This window comes from Castor canadensis, chromosome 13, assembly GCF_047511655.1.
Source record: "Castor canadensis chromosome 13, mCasCan1.hap1v2, whole genome shotgun sequence".
In the NCBI taxonomy this organism is placed as follows: Eukaryota; Metazoa; Chordata; class Mammalia; order Rodentia; family Castoridae; genus Castor; species Castor canadensis.
Window position 1 is genome coordinate 33840740 of NC_133398.1, and position 17887 is coordinate 33858626.

Genomic DNA, 17887 nt, shown 5'->3' on the forward strand with positions numbered 1-17887 from the left:
CTTTTGGGGAGTCATTTGCTTTTTGGGAGGCAGATTTTCACAACAGAGCAACTCAGCAGATCATACAATGATTGAAACACAACTGACAGTAACAAGGGACCGACTGAGAGCTTCTCCACATCAACTGAGCTACATAACGCACAAAAGAGAATTTAAATTTTTTGTTATGGGAATTTCTTTTGGTTTTTAAAATCTATTCAATTTTTGACCACATTTGGTCAAAATGACACATAATAAATCCATGAGTAATGCTGGCATACTGTACTAGGGCCCAGAGAGCCTAGACTTTCCATCTGCAGATAGTTTCAGTAACTTTGGCCCTAACGTTAGGGACAGTAACCATGTCCCTAATATGGTTTCCTCTGATAACTTAAATGCTCAGCCCAAAGTGCAGTTGCAAAGTAACTCATCTTCCCAGCTCTGCTAAGAGGCCCTGCTCAGCACGTGCTGCTTACCAGCTGCTTAGAACTGCAGCCCACAGTAAGAAGTATACTGGCTGGAGGATTCTGCAGACCAAGGCAACCCTAGTAAAAACCTTGTTAGGGTTTTAGAATTACTACAAATAAAAGCAGGGCATGGTGGTACATGTCCGTAATCTCCCCACTTGGGAGCTGAGACGAGGATTAAGAGTTCAAAGTCAGTCTGGGCTACATAGCCATACCCTACCTCAAAACAAAACAAAAAATTACTACAAAAAGCTTATAGTCCCCTGGGGCTCAGCAACAGTCTAAGAATACCTATTTAAAAAGAAAGAAACATGAAATGTGGTACAACAAATATAATGAAATTTTCAGCCTTAAAAAGGAGAAAATTCCTACATATGCTATAGCATAAAAGAACCTTGAGGACATTCTGCTAGTTAGAGTAAGAGCCCACAAAAAGACAAGTACTGTACGATTCCACTTACATAGGAACATAGTAAATCTATAAGACAGAAAGCAGGGTGGGGGTTGCCAATGGCTGGGGAGGGAAGTTACTGCTTAATGAACAGAGTTTCAGTTTTGCAAGGTGAAGAGTTCTGCAGGTGGACAGCAGTGGTGGCTGTACCTTACCAATGTACCTAATATCACTGAACTGTACAATTAAAAATAAGTAAGATGGAAAATTTTATGTGCATTTTACCACAATAAAAACTGATGAAAAAGAAAGGCACAGCTTGAACACTATGCTCTTAGCACCAGGATTAGCACTGCATCATTGAGCCAAAACCAGCTCTGTAATAGATGTTATTCATCTTTACACAACTCCCAGTTTTCCTTCCCTCCTCCTGCTGAATGAAGTATCTCCTCGTCCTGCTCCTGAAAACCAGCATTTTCTTAGAAATCACTGGCTCAGGAAATACTGTGGCTTTCAGCTGTCAGTCCACTAGGGACCCAGCTCGGGGAGGTAGGTACAGGAAAGAGAACCGACCCCCTACAGTGAAGAGCTCCCCCATGTGGCTGCAGCATCTTCCCAGAAAAGACAGACACACAGACACACAGACACACACACACACACACACACACACACACACACACACACAGACACACACAGACACAGACACACACACACACACAAAGATTTCTTTTCCAAATTAAAGATATAATCTCACTATTATTGGTATTACCAACCTCAGTATCAGGGGAAAAAACTACATTGTAGATAATGTCATCTTTAAATTTCTTCCACATGAAACTGGAAGAAATTTCCCTGCTTTAAAAAATAGACACTTGTTTCATGAAATAAGCAATTCACATGATCCAAGAAAACCAGTTTCCATTTTTTCCCAATAAAATGCCATTTGTCAACATTTACAAGAGCACACTCACCAATACACTGCCCCTAAGAAATCTTTTATTACATTACACACTTTGGGGCTGGTAGAGTGGATCAAGTGGTACAGCACCTGGCTAGCAAGCACAAGGCCCTGAGTTCAACCACCAGGAAAACAAAACAAAAAATTTCAAAATAAAAATACACAATTTCCTCATGGATCTAAAACTACCTTAGAGTTAGAAATTCTAAACAGCACTTAAGAAACCACATAACTGTTCAAAGAATTTGTTTAAATAGGCTTACTGTATGACAAAGATATGTTTTTTAATTATCCGATTTTTAGCTTACATGTCTTGTCATCATTTGCAGTTTTGCTGGGCAGTTAAGCACTTCATGGGGATTACTTCCTCTTCAGGAATTTGGACTTGGAACCCTAGGTTCACGGGATGTGCTACTTTGAGCAATTCTTCCTAGTTCCTCAGGCCTAAGAGCAACTGAAAGCTTACTCCCAGCAGGGCAGCATAAGCTAATAAATTCAAAAACTTACTTTTGGATGGAATTACATAAATCCAATGAAGAAATGTTGCTATCTCACTCTGATCACAAAAGTCCTTAATTTTCCAAACAAAATTTTACTGATAAATTCAATTTATCAAATTCTTTCTTTCAAAATTAATTTAGAATAAATAAATGGATGGACCCCCTGGTATACAGAGAATTAAGAATTGGGAGAAAAAAGATAATAATTTTATTGGCTATGGTTTTAGAGATAGAATAAGCCAGGTATGGTGGCACATGCCTATAATTCCACGTGGAAGCAGGATTGCAAATTTGAGGCCAACCTGCGCTACACAGTGAGACCCTATCTCAAAAAGCCAGTAGTAAGAACAGAATAAGCAAACATCCAAGATTTCTGGTTTCTTTGAGTATTCCCCTGGGTACCAGCTACCTTTGAACACAGATCTGCCTGACAGAGGGATAGGCACACTCCTTGCAAATACCAAAAATGGCAATTACCAGAACAAAAATGTCTTGAAAAAATCACACCATTGCCAAAAACAGTATTTTGGATTTGAATGACTACACAGTTGTATGAGGAACAGCCAACCCAGCAAGAACACAATCTCCACAGACAAATTTTCTACCTTGTCTTTTACAAATCTTAAGACAGAGACTACAGGCCCTAACAGTGAGGCATGAGCGACCATACTCAGTATAAATCAATTAATAAGTTTATTAGCCATAGAAAAAAATCTGACCCTCAAAGTCAATTCTTGTTAAGTTTCCAATAAAACAATAAGCTTACAGAAAATGTCTTTCTCCTGAACAGAAAAATCACTACACTTTTGGTCCAAGATATGCTGGGTTTTTTTCCTTCTTCTTCAGATGACAGATGGGTGTAGCCGAATCTACGAACGCGTGTACTTGCCCCAAATGTGCAACATAAATACAGAAGCGATGAACAGAAGACTCATAACCAATACTGGAACGGGGCCACTAGAAATAAGAAGAGAAGGCATGCTTGCTTTAGTAATAGACATTATTATATTTAATGCTAAAGATGCCTAGTGACACAGTGGAGGTAAGAGGGGAGCACTTCATGTTCATCCTGGACCATTATTTACATCTCTAAAAATATTCCCAAGTGGTTATCTGGCTATTTTGAAAGTGTGATGATGGGTGGCACTGGGACATCTTCAGGGTGTGGCTCAAATAGTAGTAGCAAGCCCAAGCCCGAGTTCAAATTCCAATACAGCCAAAAAAATATTAGAAAGGTCATCTTCTCTTTGAGTGAAATATACTAAACAATATACAAACAAAATGATCTAATGTCTTTGAGATGCTCTCTTGGAGACAGTCTAATTTCATGTATTTGATATTTCCCGTATTAAGAAGAAAATTTTCCCAATCTGTTTAAGTGCAAATGATCCAATTACCAAAATACTCTTTTCAAAGTAAGACTCATTTACAGACAGTCTTTGCCATCTAACTATAATGCACTAGCTATACAATGATGAATAGCGCATTATATAATTTGCAAAGTGTTTTTAAATATATGATGACATTTGACCTGTACAAATTCATGACACAAGAAACAAGTACTCATCTCACTTTATAAATCAGGAAACTGAGGAGCAGAGGGATTATTACTTGCCTAAAAATACAGCCAGCATAGAAAGGAGAGATTTGAACTCAGGTTTTCTGATTGCACACACTGCTCATTTTACTGTCTCAAGAGTCCCATCTTCAAAGAGCAAACATTCTAGGCAACATGCATTAAATCTGATTTATATTTATGAGTTTAGTGTAGAGAAGAAATAGACTTTACTCATCTGCCCCAAATCAAATGTCTTTCCAGTTGAAAATTTAGTATGAGTTCTTAAAGGGAGAACTCCCTGGTTTTACACAGCCGTGAACATTTACTTTAGACACTGCTTCTCAGACTCTTTCCCCTCCCAGACAAAACTGGGGGGAGAGAGTGGAAAAGACCACAGAAAAGGAACCTTTGTAACCATCAGAGCAGTGGCAGAAACCCTGGTGAAGCAGCAGGAGTGAGAGAGACCATGACTAGACAACAAATGATGACCTTTGGATCAAGGTCTCTGCTATGGTACAATTTTGTTCTTCCAAAATTTAAGCAATTAGGGAGAAACAAATTTAAAAGAATGTGGGAAGAGATGGACAGCACGTAGCCCTTGAGATTCCTCTCTTACTTTAAGGTAATGACTCTGGAACGCCAGCCAGAGCACAAAGCTGAGCGTGCAGCTCTGAGTGCAGGCGCTTGCAATCAACCCTGACACTGACAAGCTGCACACAGCCTGTTACTTACCTTCTTCAAGCCTCAGTCTCCCCACTGGTAAAGTGGAGATAATCACAGTACTATCTTATAGTATTGCTGAAATAAATCAATACACACAAAGCAGACTTATAATAAGCTCTCTCAGGAAATGCTCATTATCAACCTCAACAAAATTCCCAACTCCCAGAAAGAGCCAAAACCAAGCTCCGAGATGCTGCGTGGCTACTCCAAGATATGGATTTATAGGTAAGAATTCCCAGCTGTCCTTTCATCAAAAACACCTATCTCTGATGTGATGAGAATGTGGTTTATAAAGCTTCTGCCAGTTCCTGGGAGGACTCAAGACAGCAGCCAGCAAGCTTGGCTGTACACCAGCAGAAAGCCCAGGCAGGCACAAGTCACTCATCCACCAACGCCTACTTCCCACCTTCTTGAGAATGGTTAAAAAAAGTCTCCTGGACACCCCCAAAGAGCAAGGGAATTCAAAATTCCAGTCTGATATTCTCAGAAAAACTACCTCTAACAGACTGGTTATCAGTCAGAACGCCAACCCACATATCCCCAACCTTAGGAATTACTTACTAAATACATCTTTACAAATCTCCAATAAGGGGAAAATCAGTAAGTCAATTAAACCAAATCAAGGGTTTTAAGGAAGCCTTCATAAACTAAATTTATAATCCAAGTCAAGCATCTGGTCAAATTAATTAAAGGAACCTAATTTTGTCTCTTTCCTACAGGCAGCAGTACGGAAGGAGCATGGGCTTTACGGGCGGAACACTCGCTTTCATCTCGAGTTCTGTGTCATTGAGCACGCTACTTTGCTGTCTGAACCTGAGCTTCCTTGGCTGCAAAATGGTACATCTCCCACCTCACAGGAACGCTAGGCAAATTAAACTAGAGAAAAGATGCAAAGTCCTTTGCACAGCCCCGAGGGCCACACAAATGACCTTCACTAGGATCGTTCCACTCCTCACGTATGGGGCTTAGTCAGGAAACAGCTGTGGGTGGTGTGCTGAAGCCCTCTCTGATCTGAAGCCTGTGGGGTTGGGTGAGGGGAGCACAGCTGTGGACAGGGGCCTCCTGGATACCTGTTTCCCTTCACCCATGAGCACTTCCAGGGCTAAGAACTTGAAAAGTGACAGGATCACCATCCCTGGTCCACTTGCCACCCACCACAGGCAAGATGGACAAAGAACTCCTGGTAACACAGCCTAATGGAAAAACTTGCATTAGGCTATAACAGTATCAGCTAGTGCCTCCAGGAGAACTTTGAAAAATCACCTAATTCCTATTCAAATGTGCCTCCCACTTCTCAGTGTGGGCAAGAACACCAAATGAAGAGCAATTTCATCTAATGAGGCAGTTTTCCTCCAGGTCTCGCTGCCCCCATCATTTACTCTGACACAGAGACAGGAAGATCTTCCCTTCCTCTTACTCACTCCATAAAGAGATGTCATTCCAGGGCCTAACCTGTCCCACTGGCTGATAAATGGGCAACCCAATCCCAGCCCACCTGGCATAAATGAAGCCACTATGGATTGGAAATCTCATCAAAGCAAGCACCCTTTAGTCACTCTGGATAGATACATAGGTCTGCTCCCAACACTTACACTTTGAGCCCTGGTGAATCTTCTGTGTAGAATCGCCACATTCCCCCAGTCCCTGCCGAGGTCGTGCGGCCTGCACTCCGTGTCCCACAGCTGGCATTTTTCCTGAAAGAAAGGAGAACATTACCAATGGCCGTTCTTGGAAATCCTTTTAACAGAATTTTAACATATGCTGCCCTTACACGAATGAAGAATCAATAAGGAAAAACTTCTTAGCTGGGTGCAGGTGGCTCACACCTGTAATTGTAGCCACTCAGGAGGCAGAGATCAGGAGAATCAAGGCTCAAAGCCAGCCCAGATAAATGGTTCGAGACCGTATCTCGAAAATAACCAACACCAAGAAGGGCTGGCAGAGTAGCTCAAGTGGTAAGAGCGCCTGCCTAGCAAACGGGGGGGGGGGGGGCCTGAGTTCAAACACCAGTACCACCAAAAAAACTTCTTTGCCAGCACTAACTCAAATTCCAAAGTTGGGGACTGAGTACCTACTATAACATGCCAATGTACACAATTTCCCATTTTATAAATCAGGATAATTAGGCTCAGCAAAGGTTAAGAAAGTATCTTTTCTGGAGGCACTAGGGTTTGAACTCAAGGCCTCCTGCTTGCTAGATAGGCACTCTACCACTTGAGCCACACCCTCGTACCTTTTTTTTTGGGTTTTTGTTTTTGGTTTTTTTTTTTTCAGATGGGGTCTCACATTTTTGCCTGGGGTTGGCCTCAAACTGCTACCTATGGCCTCCAGCATAGCTAGGATTACAGACATGTGCTTATTTGTCCAGATGAGGTATTATTAACTTTTTGCCTAAACTGGCCTCAAACTGTGATTATTCTACCTCTCCATCTCATGAGTAGCTGGGATTACAGATGGGAGCCACCATGCCCAGCTAAGCAAAGTTTCTAAGACCACAACAGCCAGCATGTTGATCAAGTTGTGATGTAGACCCAATTCTGACCCCAGGGCCTATCCACTACCCAAACATCTGGTCTTCTCATCTGGACATGCATTTCAGTTTCTCTTCACATGTATTTTTGTAAAGCTGAGAATAATCTATATATAATCTGATCCTAAAATGGTTACTTTAGAGAATGTTTTAAAATTACCGTATTTACCTCAAGAGACAAAAGGCATTATGTTTTAATTATATCTGGGTCCAACAGTGGAGTATAATTTATATTTTATGAAAAAATACTTCATAAAATGTTTGCTATTTTGATAGACTGACCAGCTCAGAAGTCAAAAGGCCTAGCTGAGAATGGAGGAGAGAGAAAACCCTATCCCAGTACTGCCCACCATTACATAAATCCCGATATCCCTCCCTAAAACCCTAGTGTGAGTGGGCTGCTGATTCTGAATTCTTTTCAAGGAAAGACTACATAGGGAGGAAATCCAAATAAAAACCCTACCTATCCCTACCATGTCTTCTCTTTTTCCTCCCAACTGTTGTCCTAAAGCCCTTCACATCCTACCATGACCTTTATACCACACTCTGAACACAAGAAGCACTGTCTGTAGCCCAGGGAGGTGGCACTGGCTGTATGAGTCCTGGATGCAGCATGAAGAAATGTGTTCCTGATAGAACTCTGAAAGCAATCAATGTTAAACAACAATTTGGGATTACTGTACTATAGGATTGCATTTCAGACTATTTATTTATTTTGTGGGGCTAGGGTTTGAACTCAGGGCATCAAGCTTGCAAAGCAGGCTCTCCACTACTTGAGCTACACCTCCAGTCCATTTTGCTTGGTAATTTTGGAGATGGGGTCTCCAAAACTACTTGCCTGGGTGCCTCGAACCGTGATCCTCCCGATCTCAGCCTCCCAAGTAGCTGGGATTACAGATGTGAGACACCAGCACATGGCCCAACTCTTTAATTGTGGACTATAAACTATCCTGGAAACTTATGACTCTATTTGTATGACTGTTTCTATGGGAAAACTGGTTGTAAACAACAAACAATTGTACAGGGATTTACATAGCAACTCATGCACTTAGAAAAGCTTTCACAGCCCAAAATACAGGTCACTTAAAGTTTTCCTCCTTGTTCATAACAGGGAACTTCAGCTGAAATATAAACCCAGTGTCAACCTAGTAAGTCATCAGCTGAGCCAGGACTCAGACAGATGCAGTTGCCATGATTCTTACAACTTCCAAATTCAGTTTCTGTCTTCAAAGCTGGAACTATAGTATCTCCAGGGAAATCGGTATGGAAGATTTCAGACTTTTGCTGCCATATAGCAGAATATTTAAAAACAAAGGCCCCTAGAAAAAACAAAATGTACTCAAAATACTTCCCATTCCCTCACTGGGAAGCTATGAAGAGGTTAATAACTGAGCTCGCTTTAATCTCTTAAATTTCTATTTGGGGCCTATTTTGCCTTTCTTTCTGAGCACTGTGTAACTGCCTTCTCCTTCCTATACCTTAAAAAAAAATTTTCGTTATCTACCCATTTATACACTTTGTTCTAACACAATGGCCTTCTGGCTGTTTTTTAACAAATCAAGCTCAATGATCTGTCTTTACATTTAACCATTCCCTTTGCCTAAGTAGTCAATTCCTCCCCACACTACTCATGATTTGCTCCCTTGCTTCTTCCAAGACCCTACTCAAATGCCACGCACCCTGAACACCCTAATGAAAACACCTATTCACCCTAACCCTATGCCCACCACTCTCTAACCCAACCCAGCTTTAGTTTTCCTTATAGCCCTTATTGTCTAAAATTGCATTACTTATTTACTTGTCCTGCTTATGGTCTCCCACACTGGACTAAGGTTCACAGAGTAAAGGACAAGCCCTGTCTACATTGTTTCCAGATGTATTATCCAAGCTAAAACAGTGCTTGGCATGTAGCAGACCCTTAATAACTACTGTGTAACTATCAACATCCTGGGTTCCTGCTAATTCTGTTTGAACACTGTAGCAGTTTTACAATTTCTAAAGCACTGTTGCTCCTTTTCATCCCCATAGTAACTTCCTTTTACATTAGATTAAGCAGAGCAAGCATTCCAACCCTGGCTTGACTTTAAACCCTGTAGGTGTCTTCTCCAAGGTATTATTACTTCTATTATTTCATTCATGAAGAATGCAAACCTGCAAGCTACATCATCCAAAGCATTATTATTAACCATTAGCTTCAGTTTTTCTTCTCAAAGACTTACAGAGAATGAATACATTCTTAAACAGCCAATACTCACTGTATTGCACTCATGAAACAATACTTACCCAGCCACCAAACTTCTAGAAGAGAATATTATAGGGTCTCTCAATACATACAACCAGTCTGTCCAGCTACACTGGTCCTGCCACACTGAATCCTAAAAGATGCTATCAATACCTGTAACTTTTTTTCTTTTGGCATTACTGGGGTTTGAACTCAGGGCTTGGTGCTTGCTTATTAGGCAAGTGCTCTATCTACCACTTGAGCCACACCTCCAGCCCCCTGAAAATTTAAAAGCTGCATCTGCCCACTTCACTTGTGCATGTTTCATTTTTAATTATACTGACACTTCATAAATATGTGCTTTAATTTTCTTTAAAAATTCTCAGATGACCAAACTTTGCTGCCTCGGTACTATCACTTCTCTTTAACCAGAACCATTCCCCACAGATCTACACATGTCCACAGGACATGTTTTCCATTCAAACACAAAGAGTATCTGAATTCAAGGTAACAACAGGAACACTAAGCCAACATAATCAAAACCACAGCATGATACACTTCCCTTGAATATCCTGGTGACAGGACACTAACAGTGCAGGACAATATTACCATTTCTAACAGTTCTATTACAACTTCCTTCTCTTGGGCTGCCATTTGTCTCATGTAAGTTCAAATCATCAGGTTTAGATTTACTACTGTAAATTCAGATTTTTCTACTATACCAACACAAAAAGCCTCATCCTACATTCTTAAGGACACTCAAATCCTCTAATCTTATTAGTTCCGTCAAAAACTCCAAGGAAACAGGATTGCTTGGTTCCTTAATTCATTCATCATTTTATTGTGTCAGGACATGTAAGAAGAGCTAGGGAAAACAATGGACTCGGCAGTTTCTCTTTCAAAGTCTAGCAGAAGAGAAAAACATGGGAACATTAATATGAAAGATTATATACCACAATTACTCTCAACCCTTTCTAGGGAAGGTGACCAGCTCAACTTTTCTCCATTTCCTAAAAGTCTATTGCTTACATCTCATATTGCATATGAACTGCTGTTCTATTCAAGGTTCCTGGTTGTACAACTAAAAACTAACTCTGGTTAACTTTAGCAAAAACAATCTCTATAAAATTAGGCTTGGATTGCGAGATGGAGATTGGGAGAATCGAGGTTTGAGGCCAGTCCGGGCAAAACAGTCTTAAAATGATATGAACAAAATGCAATGGGAGCAAAAGTGAAGGCTGGTGGCTTGCTCCTGTCTGCAGTCAAAGATATGTAAGTGAGCCTAATCTTGGAAAAGAAATAGAATTGAGGTGGGGCTGGAGACTAAAGAGCTTAGAAAACAGTAATAAGTTCACTGTTGCTGGATCACAGGAGAAGGGGAAGAGAAAAGTTAAGACTGGAAACACCATTGAGAGCCTTGGTACCCCCAACCCCATCCCACCACCCCTTTTTTTTTTATAACATTAGGCCACAAGAGACTAACAGAGAAATATGCTGAAGGGTAACAACAGAAGAGTAACCAGACGATGACCCGGAATGGAATTGACTTGGGCGGAAAAGTTAAGACAGCAGATGACAGAAGTTAAGAGCTAACCCCGGGCAGAAGAAATGGAGGAGGAAAGAACGAGGTTCTTCTGTAAAGTCTGATACTATCATTAGACAGCGAGCACAAGTAAAATCCAAAATAACGCTTAAGTTTCTGGCTTTGGGTCGGAGAGTGCATAGCAGTGCCATCTGGAAATAAGGAGACATCGCAGGGGATGGGGAACTGAAGTGAAAGGCCGCTGTCCTGTCAGACAAATTTTGTTAAACTTGTGCACGGGACCTCCCAGCAGAAACGTGAAGGTAAAGCTCAGCTTCTCAGACACGGACCTATCCCCATCAGTTTTCTTAGTTGTCCCTGACACTATTCCGGTTTAACTTTCCCTTTTTAAGAGTGGTGCGTGAAAAACTGAGCAACGAGATGAGAATGTCGCCTCCCTCCCAAAAGGCCCTTAATTATCCCAGTGCCCACGTCGGCTGGGGCTCTTCTTGGCCTTGAGAGTCTTTAAGTCCTGGATCTGCTTCCTGGGACCAGCCAATTCTTCGTGGGCCCCATCCCTCCGAATGCGCACCCCAGTGGGCCGCGGGGTTCCTTACCTCTGCCGGACAGTGGATCCCGCCGCCCGGGCGGCCACTGCTTTGCTGGGAGAGCGCCCTGAGGAGCCCACGTTAGTGCCACTGGGGGTCGGACCTGGCTGTAAGAAGAAACAAATGGACAAAGTAAGCGCCGCGCGCCCGCCCCCGCACCTCCGGCCCAGCCCGCCGACACCGCACCCGCACCGGAGCCCCGGGGAAAAAGTAAGACTCAAGGTAGGAATCAGCGCTTGGGAGAGGTGGGGACCATGGAAGGGAGGCAGGGGACACGTGCCATGCTGGAGGTTGGAGGACGGCAGGAGCTAATGCAGACAGCCAAAAAGTAGCCGAGCACTCAAAAGACCGGCTACTGGAGAGTCTAGCCCAGGCCCCGCCCCCAGATCGGCTGGCAGGGTCCTCGCTGACTCCAGGGACGCCAGGGGTGTCCTGTGATATGCCTGTAGAAATTTTGCTACATATGACTTGGAAAGCGGATGGGCGGGAAGTACAGACTTTCCATCTCCTTTCTCTAAATCACACCCTCCTTCATAAGGCCCAGTCCCTCCCAAAGAGGAACTATAGCCAAAGTTAGATGAGCAGTTTGTCCGGCATTTACTAGGCGCCCATAGATTTGTGCTGATGTGGCCTAACAGACGCACGCGCGACGGGGCGGGGTCGATCCGCAGTGGCCGGCTGGAACTTGGCGGGGAGGAGCTTGGCGGGCGCGAATCCCTGGCCATGGCGGAGAAGCTGGACCCGGACCGGAACCGGGACTCTATTCCCAGTCCAACAGTGCTGTTCCTCCACCCGGACCTGGGCGTGGGCGGCGCGGAGCGGCTGGTGCTGGACGCGGCGCTGGCGCTGCAAGCGCGTGGCTGCAGCGTGAAGATCTGGACCGCGCACTACGACCCCGGCCACTGCTTCGCCGAGAGCCGCGAGCTGCCGGTGCGCTGCGCCGGGGACTGGCTGCCGCGCAGCCTGGGCTGGGGCGGCCGCGGCGCCGCGGTCTGCGCCTACGTCCGCATGGTCTTCCTGGCGCTCTACGTGCTGTTCCTTGCCGACGAGGAGTTCGACGTGGTGGTGTGCGACCAGGTGAGGGGGCGCGGAGCCTGGGAGGGTGGGGAAGGCCGGTGGAGCGAGACTGCCCTTGAACTTGAGCTGTGAACCCATTAAAGTTGCAGAGCACAAGGCTCCTTCGGGAAGCTTTCAGTCTGGACCCTTGAGGGGGACTCGGAGATGTGCATTCTAACTGGGTGGTCAGTGACCCTGAAGCAGGAACATTGGCCTTAGGAGTCGGCATCGTCACCTTTTACATCTAACCTTCGTAACTGGTAATTTCTGTTGATTCTACTTCCAGGCCCAGGCCCCACGCATGCATCCCACTGTCTCCAGTATTCCCAGTACTCAGCAGAGTCTTGCTTTAAAATCACCAAGCTAAACACATCATGTCTTTATTAAAACTAACATGCCTCCCCGTAGGTCTTCGGTGAAAAGTCCAAGTTCTTTACCTGGTTGAATAATGTTCACCTGCATCTACCGTGTATGGACTAAACGTTTAGGTGTTTCTCAACCCAACGTTTTTTTTAGTTTAAAAAGCAACATGTACTCATAAATCGTATAAAAAGGTACAATGTAAAAGTCCCCTTCTCCGGCCCCCAAGATAGCCATTATCACTAGTTTCCACCACCACTACCCCCTCCTTCCTGCAGTTGCCTGCAGCTACACCAGCACCTGTGTCTGTTTATAGATACATTTTATTTGTATATAATTGGAATTAGAACATACCTACTATTGGAAACGTTGCTTCTTTTCAGCAAGAAAATTTCTATTTGGGATATCCTTGTGTGTCAGTATTAGAGATAACAGTATTAGAGTATTAGGATATCCTTGTGTATCAGTCTTCACAGTGGCTAGAAAACCCACTTTTGTTTGAGTGTACCATGATTTATGCATTCGCCTGTTAAAGCACCAATGTTGTGACCAGTTTTGTGTGTGTGTGTAAATTAGAACACCATTGTGCTTTTATTTGTTTTTTTAATGTCTGCAAGCTTGTCCTTTGAGTAAATTCCTAGAAATAAAGTTATGGGTCAAAGAGTGGTTGATTTTAAATGCCAGTAGCTCCAGTGAGCTTTGCCACATGCGTCTCTGACAGTCTGTGGTAGAGCCTCTTGTCCCATGCTCTTGTCCATGTTGGATATTATCAGCCATTTCAGTCTTTGCCAAACTGACAGGTAAAAATAGCATCACATTTTCATCTGTTTTCTGAATATTTGTGTTTCTAAAAATTTCAGTTTCTTTTGATCATCCTTGTTAATGGTCTGTTTCTTTTTAAGAAATGTGAGCATTTACCAAAAATCATACATTAGTCTAAGTAGCATGCAGCCGAAATGTGATTGAGTAGAGAAAAATTGTGGGCTTTGGAAGTAAGAGAACTGGACTTGAATTTCATATCTGCTGCTTTGAGAAGCTTTGAATAAGTTGCACTCTGGCCCTAAAGCTCATCCTCCAGTGTGTTTAGGGAGCTGAGAGTTAAGTGATTTGTAAAGATTACCCAATAGCACAGTCTCTAGAAGTACCAGCCTGTAATTCATGCTCAGTAATGATTATGGCTGGTATTTTTGAGCACATACTATGTGCTAAATTCTAAAAATTTTACACCTTTCAGTGCATTTCATAATCCCAAAAACTATATGGGTGTTTTGAACCATAAGAAGAAACTGAAGCCTATAGGTGAGTCGAGCACTTGATCATGGTCACACAGGTGGAAGAGCTAAGATTCAAACCTTGGCAATCTCGTTTCTAGGATCTGTGCACTGATAAATTCCTGTAGCTCGTTTTTGAGTTCCTTGGAAACAGAACAATCCTTCGTCTGCACTGTCCAGTAGAGTAGCTACTACCCACTTGTGGCTAGTGAGCACTTGAAATGTGGCCAGTCTGAACTGAAATAGGCTGAAGTGTGAAATAGTAACCTGATTTTGATGATTTAGTATAAAATAAGTATCTCAATATTTTAGTATTGATTATATTTTGAAATAATAATATTTGAGATAAATATATTGGATTTAATTTCATTCAAAAAATTTAATGTTACTCTGATTTTTTTTTTTTTTTTGTGGTACTGGGGTTTGAACCCAGGGCCTCATGCTTGCTAAGCAGGCTCTCTATCACTTCAGCCACTCCACCAGCCCTTTCTTATGTTGGGTATTTTTGAGATGGAGTCTCGTGAACTATTTTCCTGGGCTGGCCTAAACTGCAGTCCTCCTGATCTCTGCCTCTTGAGTAGCTAGGATTATAGGCATGAGCCACTGGCACCCAGCTGCTATTTTTTTTAATACCCTTTGGACAGCATTGTTGAAAAGAAAAGCATTGCACTTTGAAGCTTTATATGTTTAGCAGACATCTAGCACCTTTCTGTACAGCAGTCATTGTACTGGCATAGAAGGGAATTCTCCAAGCAGAGTCAGAGAGTGCCCATAAGGAACTCAGCAGCAGGCCAGGTGGGGGTCTGTGCCTTTGTTTGGTTGAAGATGAGTTGGCCAGTCACTTACCTGCTATTGATTTTGCCTTGACTAGGTGTCTGCCTGTATCCCAGTGTTCAAGCTGGCCAGACAGCATAAGAAGATCCTCTTTTACTGTCACTTCCCAGATCTGCTTCTCACCAGAAGAGATTCTTTTTTTAAACGGCTCTACAGGGCCCCAATTGACTGGGTTGAGGAATACACCACAGGCATGGCAGACTGCATCTTGGTCAACAGCCAGTTCACAGCTGCCATTTTTAAGGAAACCTTCAAGTCTCTATCTCACATAGACCCTGATGTGCTCTACCCATCTTTGAATGTCACCAGCTTTGACTCAACTGTTCCTGAAAAACTTGATGACCTAGTCCCTGAGGGAAAAAAATTCCTGTTCCTCTCCATCAACAGATATGAAAGGAAGAAAAATCTGCCTTTGGCTCTGGAAGCCCTGGCGCAGCTTCGCGGAAGATTGGTGCCACAAGATTGGGAGAGGACTCATCTGATCGTGGCAGGCGGTTATGACGGGAGAGTCCTGGAGAATGTGGAGCACTATCAGGAGTTGAAGGCAATGGTCCAGCGGTCTGACCTTGGCCAGAATGTGACCTTCCTTCGGTCCTTCTCAGACAAACAGAAGATTTCACTCCTCCACGGTTGCACGTGTGTGCTGTACACGCCAAGCAATGAGCACTTCGGCATCGTCCCTCTGGAGGCCATGTACATGCAGTGCCCAGTCGTTGCTGTTAACTCAGGTGGGCCCTTGGAGTCCATTGTCCACAGTGTCACAGGGTTTCTCTGTGAGCCCAACCCGGTGCATTTCTCAGAAGCAATGGAAAAGTTCATCCATGAACCATCCTTAAAAGTCACAATGGGCCTGGCTGGAAGGGCCAGGGTGAAGGAGAAGTTCTCCCCTGAGGCCTTTACAGAACAGCTCTACCAGTATGTCACCAAGCTGCTGGTTTAACTAGATTCTTTTAAGACCTTTATGCTACATTCATCTCTGTCACTTTTATGGGTTGTAAAACCACTTTTGAAACCAAAAAAGGAAACCTTTAATCTAGTGCAGAAGAGATTTTTTTTTCTTCAATAAACTAGAGTCTTGAATGTGATGAGCCACCTTGCTGTCCACCACTCCTCCCTGTCTACTTTTTCATAAAAACAGTATCTTAGGATCCAATCATTCCAAGTCCTGCCAGCATTGTTGTAAAAATGGTAGAATTATGTTTTTCTGGATTATTGTTGCTCTGCATATAAATATTTAATAATACTGTGCCTTGATTGGTTTTAATAGTTTTAACTGTATCATTATCAAAGTTGATTCATTTGACTTAGTACATAAAAAGAATAGGGCTACTCTGGTTCCCAGAGTCCACTGTTGGCTGTTGGGAAATTTTTGTTGGACCTTTGCTTAGATCCATAACAAGAATACTCAGTATATTTTTATAAAGATGATACATTGTATTTTTACATATGGGAACATGGTAATAAAAGATGTTTCACATAAGAAGAGACAATAAAATACTAGGTTTTGACCTCCGTAGTTTACTTTGATACTGTTAAACAAAATAACTGAACCCGAAGTCAGAAAACTAGGATAAATCGCACATTGACGGGAGGAAGGGATATTGTCACACTTGTGATGTGCGTTGTGTTACTCACCTTTCTAGTACTGTGACTGAGATACTCAACTGGAAAAGGTTTCTTTCGGCTCATCGTTACAGAGGCTTCTGCCTGTGGTTGCTTGGCCTTGGTGCTTCAGGCCTTTGGCTGCCCAATACATCATGACAGGAGCACATAGGCGTGAGGCCTGTTCACTTCATGGTGGCCAAGAAGCAAAGAGAGACAGGAAGGGTCTAGAGTCCCAAAATCCCTTTCAAGGGCACACCCCCAATAACCTGATTTCCTTTCACGAGGCACTACCTACTAAGGGTTCCACCACTTCCCAGTGACACCATGACTGAAGACCAGGCCTTCAACACATAGGCCTTTGGGGACATTCAAGATCTAAAATATAAAGGCCAATGTAATCCACTTACATATGAGGGTAGCAGGATTGCAGTCTTAGTTCAGTCCCAGACAAAAAACGTGAAAGCCTATCTCAAAGCAAAACAGGGCTGGGGGTGTGGCTCAAGTGGTGTAGCACCTACCTAGCAAGCACAAGGTCCGGAGTTCAAACCCTAGTGCCACCAAAGATCTGTAACCCGCATCTTGTTTAGGACCTGCTTCTTAATGCCATGTGAGTCACCAGCTCTGTTAACATTTGTGTAGTAACTAAGCTCCTACTAAGTATAATACATAAATGTTTTTATCCTTCAAGGCGTGGCTCATGCCACCACCATTGAAGCTCTTCTCACTCTCCACTCACCTCTCAATTGAGGACCTCCTTCTATGTACTGTGTGGCACTGACGGGTCTCATTATTTCCCTGTTGATCTAAATGCAAATAAAATTGAATAAACGGTAAACCAAAATTTGCTTAAAAATATAGCAAATATTAGTAGTCATACGCTCCATATTAATGAAAAAGACTTAAGAGCCTACCACCCTACATGATGGGACCTTGAGGAAAGTAATCTGCACCTCAGCCTCTTCGCCTGTAAAGTGGGGTGATTGTATTTTCCTCATAGGGCAGTTATGATGGTGGTTATACTTTGCTTAACAACTGTGCCTGGCTCATGGAGTATAACTTACCAGCTGCTACTGCAATTTGAGGAGATTAAAAATGACTAGACATTCCTATGGTTCATTCCAAACCACCATACCATTCTTTGGGGGTTCTTTAGAGGATGAAATTCACAGGAGTACTTTAACAAAATAGCACTGTGCCAAAAAGAAGTTCTGCAAAACCAAGGTGTTCATAAAGTTCTGTGGGATTTCATTTTCTTTAGCATTGAGAAAACATACGGTCCAGTAAAGTGGGTCTCTCCATTTTGT

At 43.0% G+C, this 17887-nt stretch overlaps 2 protein-coding genes across 3 annotated transcripts; one reads left to right on the plus strand and one right to left on the minus strand.

Moving 5' to 3' along the window:
• Window positions 1–2969: 2969 nt before the first annotated feature.
• On the minus strand, window positions 2970–11881 carry Sec61b (SEC61 translocon subunit beta). 2 transcript variants are annotated; one of them, XM_020171400.2, is made up of 4 exons: window positions 11738–11881; window positions 11467–11564; window positions 6169–6270; window positions 2970–3252 (listed from the first exon to the last, which is right to left on the minus strand). In XM_020171400.2, the coding sequence occupies exons 1-4, from the start codon at window positions 11738–11740 to the stop codon at window positions 3165–3167; spliced, it is 291 nt and encodes a 96-aa protein (XP_020026989.2). In that variant the 5' UTR covers window positions 11741–11881; the 3' UTR covers window positions 2970–3164. The 2 variants fall into 2 exon arrangements, with proteins under 2 accessions (XP_020026989.2, XP_073907488.1); XM_074051387.1 differs by having other exon boundaries at window positions 11467–11560; window positions 11734–11856.
• A 241-nt stretch (window positions 11882–12122) lies between these two features.
• On the plus strand, window positions 12123–16473 carry Alg2 (ALG2 alpha-1,3/1,6-mannosyltransferase). Its single transcript, XM_020171399.2, has 2 exons — window positions 12123–12534; window positions 15016–16473. Exons 1-2 carry the CDS (start codon window positions 12181–12183, stop codon window positions 15916–15918), a joined length of 1257 nt encoding a protein of 418 aa, XP_020026988.2. The 5' UTR covers window positions 12123–12180; the 3' UTR covers window positions 15919–16473.
• Window positions 16474–17887: the final 1414 nt, after the last annotated feature.

Bases quoted from the DNA above. Each gene is read 5' to 3' on its own strand.
- Alg2 (XM_020171399.2), top strand. From the start codon at position 12,181: ATGGCGGAGAAGCTGGACCCGGACCGGAACCGGGACTCTATTCCCAGT. The intron at 12,535-15,015 runs GTGAGGGGGCGC...TGCCTTGACTAG, and splicing joins ACGTGGTGGTGTGCGACCAG to GTGTCTGCCTGTATCCCAGT.
- Sec61b (XM_020171400.2), bottom strand. The intron at 6,271-11,466 runs GTAAGGAACCCC...CCTTTCTTTCAG, and splicing joins GGATCCACTGTCCGGCAGAG to GAAAAATGCCAGCTGTGGGA. The intron at 3,253-6,168 runs GTAAGTGTTGGG...TCTTATTTCTAG, and splicing joins GATTCACCAGGGCTCAAAGT to TGGCCCCGTTCCAGTATTGG.